General features: G+C 53.9%; 1 protein-coding gene across 1 annotated transcript; it reads left to right on the top strand.

Moving 5' to 3' along the window:
- The first annotated feature begins 6,108 nt into the window (after window positions 1-6,108).
- LOC118515887 lies at window positions 6,109-6,744 on the top strand. The gene has a single exon (XM_036062074.1). It carries the CDS (start codon window positions 6,109-6,111, stop codon window positions 6,742-6,744), a length of 636 nt encoding a protein of 211 aa, XP_035917967.1.
- Window positions 6,745-8,170: the final 1,426 nt, after the last annotated feature.

Raw genomic sequence — 8,170 nt, 5'->3', positions numbered from 1 at the left:
AATAGAGCTTGTAAAGACCTTTCTAAAACACCTTGGTTGACCCCTGTCCGATACGTAGTTTTCGAGATATTCGAGAATAAGTGATTTTTTGGGACTTAGAAAATTTTCGACCATGACATATATGAAAAGTGATTTTTTCATAGGACAATTTTTTCTTCGCAAATACTGTTTGGTTTCACTTTTCATTATTAGAAACGCGTTCCGAAGCCATTTTCATCAAAATCTCGTGAAAAAAAAATTTCACCCCCGGACCAAAAGTTGGCCGTTCGGTGCCCTATGGCCTATGGCCAGTATGGGAACCAAGGATGCCGATATGCGAAAAAGTGTCAAAAAATCACTTGAAAGTCGCTATGGCTCATTAAATAGAGCTTGTAAAGACCTTTCTAAAACACCTTGGTTGACCCCTGTCCGATACGTAGTTTTCGAGATATTCGAGAACATGTGATTTTTTGGACATAGAAAATTTTTGACCCGTACCCAAAGAAAAAGTGATTTTTTCATAGGACAATTTTTTCTTCGCAAATACTGTTTGGCTTCACTTTTCATTATTAGAAACGCGTTCCGAAGCCATTTTCATCAAAATCTCGTGAAAAAAAAATTTCACCCCCGGACCAAAAGTTGGCCGTTCGGTGCCCTATGGCCTATGGCCAGTATGGGAACCAAGGATGCCGATGTGCGAAAAAGTGTCAAAAAATCACTTGAAAGTCGCTATGGCTCATTCAATAGAGCTAGTAAAGACCTTTCTAAAACACCTTGGTTGACCCCTCTCCGATAAGTAGTTTTCGAGATATTCGAGAATATGTGATTTTTTGGGACTTAGAAAATTTTCGACCATGACATATATGAAAAGTGAATTTTTCATAGGACCAAAAAGTTTGTCCAAATAGGGTTTTGGTTCACTTTTTATGGTCAGATAAGTGATCCGATGCTATTTTCATGATCATTAGAGGGATTTCACGCTGTGACCAAAAATTTTCATACTTCATACTTGTCCCGGTGCCGTATATGGGAGGACCGGGGGAACATGTCTTCGTAAGTCGTGATGTTCAGTGACGGATTTCTGGGACTTAGAAAAAAAATGTGCTCTCAGGCACATTATATGTTCCATACACACATGATTTTCATTCTTCATACTTGTCCCCGTGCCGTATATGGGAGGACCGGGGGAAGATGTGTTTGTAAGTCGTGATGTTCAGTGACGGATTTCTGGGACTTAGAAAAATAAATGTACCCTTAGGCACATTATTTGTATCAATAATTGTATCCCCAGCCTTTCATGGGGAACTTTTCCGTATTCCCGGACTTGTACATTTTTCGGGTTCCACCTCCCGACAATGTATCTCTACTGTGCATTACGTACCTGATAACGCACGGCACCCATTGGGTGACTCCACTTAACCATCTTTCGATAATGCCCGTGTTGCAGATATAATCCCAACACCTACCAGGCTTTATATGTACATCGAACGTTACATACGATGCACCCCGTATTCCCGGACTTGTACATTTTTCGGGTTCCACCTCCCGACAATGTATCTCTACTGTGCATTACGTACCTGATAACGCACGGCACCCATTGGGTGACTCCACTTAACCATCTTTCGATAATGCCCGTGTTGCAGATATAATCCCAACACCTACCAGGCTTTATATGTACATCGAACGTTACATACGATGCACCCCGTATTCCCGGACTTGTACATTTTTCGGGTTCCACCTCCCGACAATGTATCTCTACTGTGCATTACGTACCTTATAACGCACGGCACCCTTTGGGTGACTCCACTTAACCATCTTTCGATAATGCCCGTGTTGCAGATATAATCCCAACACCTACCAGGCTTTATATGTACATCGAACGTTACATACGATGCACCCCGTATTCCCGGACTTGTACATTTTTCGGGTTCCACCTCCCGACAATGTATCTCTACTGTGCATTACGTACCTGATAACGCACGGCACCCATTGGGTGACTCCACTTAACCATCTTTCGATAATGCCCGTGTTGCAGATATAATCCCAACACCTACCAGGCTTTATATGTACATCGAACGTTACATACGATGCACCCCGTATTCCCGGACTTGTACATTTTTCGGGTTCCACCTCCCGATAATGTATCTCTACTGTGCATTACGTACCTTATAACGCACGGCACCCATTGGGTGACTCCACTTAACCATCTTTCGATAATGCCCGTGTTGCAGATATAATCCCAACACCTACCAGGCTTTATATGTACATCGAACGTTACATACGATGCACCCCGTATTCCCGGACTTGTACATTTTTCGGGTTCCACCTCCCGACAATGTATCTGTACTGTGCATTACGTACCTTATAACGCACGGCACCCATTGGGTGACTCCACTTAACCATCTTTCGATAATGCCCGTGTTGCAGATATAATCCCAACACCTACCAGGCTTTATATGTACATCGAACGTTACATACGATGCACCCCGTATTCCCGGACTTGTACATTTTCTTGTACATACTACCGGGCCAGGACGTGCCTTGCGTCCACCATAACACCACCAGGCGTAGGTCGCCTGAGAGGATCGATGCGAACGCATCTCTACAACTTGAAACTCCTAGCCTGAAGTCCCGTCGTTTGCGGGCGGTCGGTGGGCATCGAAACTAGTCAAGTCCACGGTCGGCGAGGTCGGCGGCCACCGGCGTTCCCTATGGTCAGGTACTAACACGTGCAGTGCGACCCCGCGCGATGCGGCCCAGTCTATGAAGCGGGGATGAGGCGCCAGGCTGCAGAGGCAGTTCCAGCGGATCTCGGAGGGTTGTTAGGCCCGCTAGCTTCCGATTGCCCATTAGGTTTTGAAGCGCTATCAGCTCGGATTGGTTACGACCTTAGAGGCGTTCAGGCATAATCCAGCGGACGTAGCGTCATACCAAAGTCCGGTCGAACTAGTATTGAGCCAGTGGTCCGTACCTGTGGTTCCTCTCGTACTGCACAGGAGTTCCGTTACGATAGCACGTATTAGCACACACCAGTAGGGTAAAACTAACCTGTCTCACGACGGTCTAAACCCAGCTCACGTTCCCTTGAAAGGGTGAACAATCCTACGCTTGGGGAATTTTGCTTCACAATGATAGGAAGAGCCGACATCGAAGGATCAAAAAGTCACGTCGCTATGAACGCTTGGCGACCACAAGCCAGTTATCCCTGTGGTAGTGGCGATCGAGCAGCCGAACTGAACAGACGTGTTTGTGTGGTGCTCCGTGAGAAAAAAGTGTTTTCGAGGAAAATCGGTGAAAAGTTAAGTTAGGACAGTGATTTCACGTGTGCGGCCCCCGATCCTGGTCCTACGCCTCCCAGCCGAATTTTTCCGGAAAATTCGGAAAATTGAGGGAGTTTTTCGTGAGATCGTTTTTCTCGAATAACTTTGTGGATTCTTGACGGATTGTTAAAAGTGATAGTGCAAAAGAAGCGCGCCGTTGGGGCGCATCTTTTGATACCCTCAAAGTGCCGGAAATGATGGAGTTCCGGAAGTGGTGACGTGGCAAAATTTGCAAATTGAACAGTGAATAACTAAGCCGGCTTAGGACCTACGTGGAAGCTGCCATATAGTGATTTGTGCGTCTCAGTGAGAAGAACGCTTTGTGAAAGTTTGGTGTCGATCCCATGAAAACTGAGTGAGATACAGGGGGACAAAGTTTTGTTCAAAAAAAGGACGCCGTTTTTCGCCTTCTCAAAATGGCGGCTTTTTGCCCCCCCTGACGCGAAAAACCGTTAACGGCCGTTTGATTCCGGTTCTGGAAGTTAAGATCCGGACGGAACATCCCCCTTGCGGAGCACCCGGTGTTCGGACGGGTTGTGTCCGCCCTGGTTTCCTGGAGTTCCCGGCGGGCCCTCTGGCCGATTCTTGGCGTCCCGGGTGGCCAGTCCACCGATCCGGGCGTGCGACCCCTCCATCGACGCGTCTCGAGGAGGAGAATCCGGTAGTGGACACCCCGCCCCCCCACCACCCACCACCACCCCCCCAGAGCGGAAAAACCACCCCCGGTGACGGTTTTCCCGAGTTTTCCCGGGGAAGGAGGGGAGATAGCGGTTCCGGCTCTTCGAGGGAGTTGTCCAGGCGAGTGCCCCCCACCCACCAAGCGGGAAAATCCAGCAGGTTTCCACCACCAGGCGGCGCCACAGCCGGAAAAGCGTGTTGCTGAAGAGTTTTCCGGGCCTACCGGGAAAACGGTGCGCCTCCCGATAGGGGTTTGTTTGGGGAGGGGTGTCCGATTTCAACGGAGAATACCCCCCCGCAAGGGTTTTCCCCCACCCCCCCTGGAAAATAGTGTTTTTCCGGGCACCCACCGTTTCCCAACCATTCACCGGACCCCATCAAGTGGGGTATCAAACGACGCGGCTTGCAGAGACGAAGCCATCGAACCCATTTCCGACCCCCTACCACCATCCATTACCCCCCTAGAGCGGAAAAACCTCGTTTTTTATGGTTTTTTGCGAATTTCCCGAGGAAGGAGGGGATTTAGAGCGTGGAGACATACAGCAAGGTGGTGCGCATTAACATCACGCACAAAACCGTCTTTGGACCGGAAGTGATCGGACGCCATTTGGGGGAGTTACGCCCGGAAAAGCGTTTTTGGGGTTTCCCCAATTTTCCGGCCCCACCCCCGCATTCGACCCCTCCATCGACGCGGCGTGAAGAGAGGACATCGGGAAACAACATCCTTCCTGCCTACCACCCACCACCACCCCCGCAGAGCGGAAAAACCCCGTTTTTAACGCTTTTCCGCCATTTTCCCGGGGAAGCAGGAGAGTTAGAGCGTCAGTTTCTTCGGCAAGGTTGTGCGCAGCAACAACGCGCACAAAAACGTCGTGGGACCGGAGGCGATCGGACTTCATTTGGGGGAGTTACGCCCGGAAAAGCGTCTTTTGGGTCTTCCAAATTTTCCGGCTGCACCCCAGCATCCGACCCCTCCATCGACGCGGCGTGAGAAGACATCACTAAACACAGCACCGTACCTGCCTACCACCCACCACCACCCCCCCAGAGCGGAAAAACCCGTTCTTCACGGTTTTCGCGAGAACTTGTCAAAGGGATTTTAACGACGGACGGTCATTCCCTCTGGCACAGAATGGAGGGGCGAGTGCTGCGTTCCGGAGTGCGGTCGCTGTTAGCTCCCGGGAAGCGGTCGGACACCCCTTCCCCCTCTCCGGTGACACCACGGTCGGTCGGATCAGCGGAAGCTGTTGAAACATCGGAAGAGGAGGATGATGGTGAATTCTCCGATGCCTCCACCCTGGAGCAGACGGTGGTGGCGTCGCAGGAAGTAGAAGGGGAGACACCCACATCTGTGGTGATCCCTGACGGCGGAGAAGCGTCTGCGCAGGAGTTTCAGCACAAGATGCTGGAGACCCTCGCCAAGCAAGTGGAGACGCTTACTGAGGAGCTGCGACTCAGCCGGGAGCGCGAGGTTGCTCTAAAGTGCATGCTGGAAGCAGTTCAGGAAGGAATGCGTTCGTTGACGGCACTACATTCCTCGGCACAGTCTGGTGGCCAGGGCAGTGCCAGAACGAAACGCAGCCGCCAACAACGCAACCGAGCGAAGAAGGCTTCGCAGCAACAGCAGCAGCAGCAGAAGCAGCAGCAGCAGCAGCAGCAGCATCAGCATCAGCAGAAGCAGCAGCAGCAGCAGCAGCAGCAGCAGCAGCAGCAGAAGCAGCAGCAGCAGCAGCAGCAGCAGCAGCGTAGCCAGCCACAGCCGCAGCGACGGACGGTCGCAGTGTCGGCAATGGGCCAGCAGCAGCAGCAGCAGCAGCAGCAGCAGCAGCAGCAGCAGCAGCAGCGTCAGCAGCAGCAACCGCTACATCAGCAGCAGTGGCCACAACTCCAGCCAATGCAGCAGCAGATGACCTGGGCAACGGTCTTGAACGGTCGTAATAGCCGAGCGCAACGCCCGACTCAGCAGCAGCAGCAACCGCATCAGGAGCTATACCGGCCACCTCAGATGCGCCAGCAGCAGCAGCAGAGCCAGCAGCAACAACATCAGCAGCATCGTGCCCAGTCCAAGGGGCGTCCTGCACGACCCGATCGCATCGCGGTGGTCCCCGGTCCGGACAAAACCTGGACGGAGATGTACGTGAAGCTGCGCTCATCACAGGAGCTGCAAGACGTCAGGGCTGATATTGGGATGGGGCGTCGGACCGCGCAAGGTCATCTCATTGTCCCAATACGCAAGAATGTGGACAGCGCTGAGCTGGCTCGCCGGATCCAGCTGGCACTCGGCGAGGATGGCGTGGTCCGTGTGGTGACGGAGATGGGAGAGCTTCTCGTCACCAACATTGACTCCCTGGCCGAGAAGAGTGATGTGGAGCTCGCCATCAAGGAGAAGCTGGGAGCAGAGCCGGGAATCGCGCGTGTCGAGCTCTGGGAGCTCCGTGATGGCACGAAGCGAGCTCGAGTGCGGCTCCCACTAGCAAAGGCACGGCTTCTCATCGGGCAGAAGCTGACACTGTGCCAATGCGTCAGCGGCATCCGCGAAGTGCCGAAGAAGCCACTCGACCGTCAGCGTTGCTTCCGTTGTCTTCTGATGGGGCATCTGGCACGAAACTGTCGTGCCTCGTCTGACCGGTCGGGTCTGTGTCTGCAGTGTGGCGAAGAGGGCCACCGCATTAGCCAGTGCACTTCGGCAGCTAAGTGCATTGTCTGCCAGGGGCCCCATCGTGTGGGCCACTCATCGTGCCGCCAGAACCAGCATTCGCGGGCGTAATGCGGGTAATGCAGGTCAACCTGGGTGGTGGACGCATCGCTCAGGATCTGGCCCTGCAAACAGCCCGCACGAAGCGGGTCGACGTGCTGCTGCTGTCAGAGGTGTATCGGCCTCCGGCGGGCAGCGGAAACTGGGCGGTGGATTCGTCGGGGAGAGCAGCTGTGGTGGCAACCGGCCACCTTCCGATCCAGCGGGTGTGGCGCTGTGCCATGCCCGGGTTGGCTGCTGCGCAGATTGGAGGGGTGGTGTTCATCAGCTGCTACGCCCCTCCGCGACTCAACACCGGCGAGTTCGAGCAACTTCTGGAGGCGGTGGAGTTGGAGGCCCAACCCCACCCTCGTATCGTCCTGGCAGGCGATTTCAACGCCTGGAATGAGGAGTGGGGTAGTCAACGCACCACCCGGCGTGGTGAAGAGCTGCTGGACACCATCAGGCAGCTCGGGCTTGTGGTTCTAAACCAAGGCTCGGTCCCGACGTTCGTGGGCAACGGAGTCGCCACTCCCAGTGTTGTGGATGTGTCTTTCGCAAGCACATCCATCGCTCGTCCGGACACTTGGGAGGTGGCAGCGAACACCGCTTCGTGCCACTACACAGCGTCGGACCACCGGTACATCTTTTTCACCGTGGGGCCTCCAACTCCTAACCAGCAGCAGCGACGACAACAGCAGCAACACCAGCAGCAGCAGCAGCAGCAGCATCAGCAGCAGCAGCAGCAGCAGCACCAGCAGCAGCATCGTCATTCGAACGGGAGGCAGCAGCGACATCAGCAGCAGCATCGTCAGCGGGGACAGGGGTCCTCTTCGTCATCCACCACTTATCGGCACGCTGGCCGTAGATGGAAGACGACGCAGTTTTCGGCCGAGGCATTCGTAGCCGCACTCCAGACGGCTGGTTTCCCGGAGCGAGCCGTCAGCCAGGAGGGGATGGTCGACGCCATGCTAGATGCATGCGACGACACGATGGAGCGCGTCACCATGTCACATCGTGACCCCCATCGAGACCTTTTCTGGTGGACTCCGGAGATTTTACGTCTTCGGGAGGAGTGTGCGGCTGTGCATGAGCGAATGCTTCGAACCACCGACCTGCAGGAGCGCAGCATCATGGCTGCTCATCATCGGTCGGCGAGGAGAGCTGTGGAGAAGGCTGTCCGTGCCAGCAAGCGAGCGCAGCTCGACGAGCTGATTCAACAGGCGGAAACCAACGAGTTTGGGGCCGGCTATCGGGTGGTAATGTCTCGTCTTCGTGGCTGTTTCGTGCCTCCTGAGACAGACCGTGTCGTGTTGGAGCGGATAGCTAACGATCTGTTCCCGACACATCCGCCTGTTGACTGGCCGGAAGCCGTATCGTCCAGCGAAGACACCGAGGAGCAGAGATCACCGCTGACCCCTGTTACCGTAGGCGAGCTGCTGTCCATCGTGGGATCGAT

The sequence above is a fragment of the Anopheles stephensi genome, unplaced genomic scaffold (assembly GCF_013141755.1).
Source record: "Anopheles stephensi strain Indian unplaced genomic scaffold, UCI_ANSTEP_V1.0 ucontig20, whole genome shotgun sequence".
Taxonomy (NCBI): domain Eukaryota; kingdom Metazoa; phylum Arthropoda; class Insecta; order Diptera; family Culicidae; genus Anopheles; species Anopheles stephensi.
Note: the sequence above shows the minus strand (reverse complement) of the source record. Positions and strands in the feature narration are given on the sequence as shown.

What these genes read in the sequence shown, in the direction of transcription:
- LOC118515887 (XM_036062074.1), top strand. Translation starts at nt 6,109, where the DNA reads ATGTACGTGAAGCTGCGCTCATCACAGGAGCTGCAAGACGTCAGGGCT.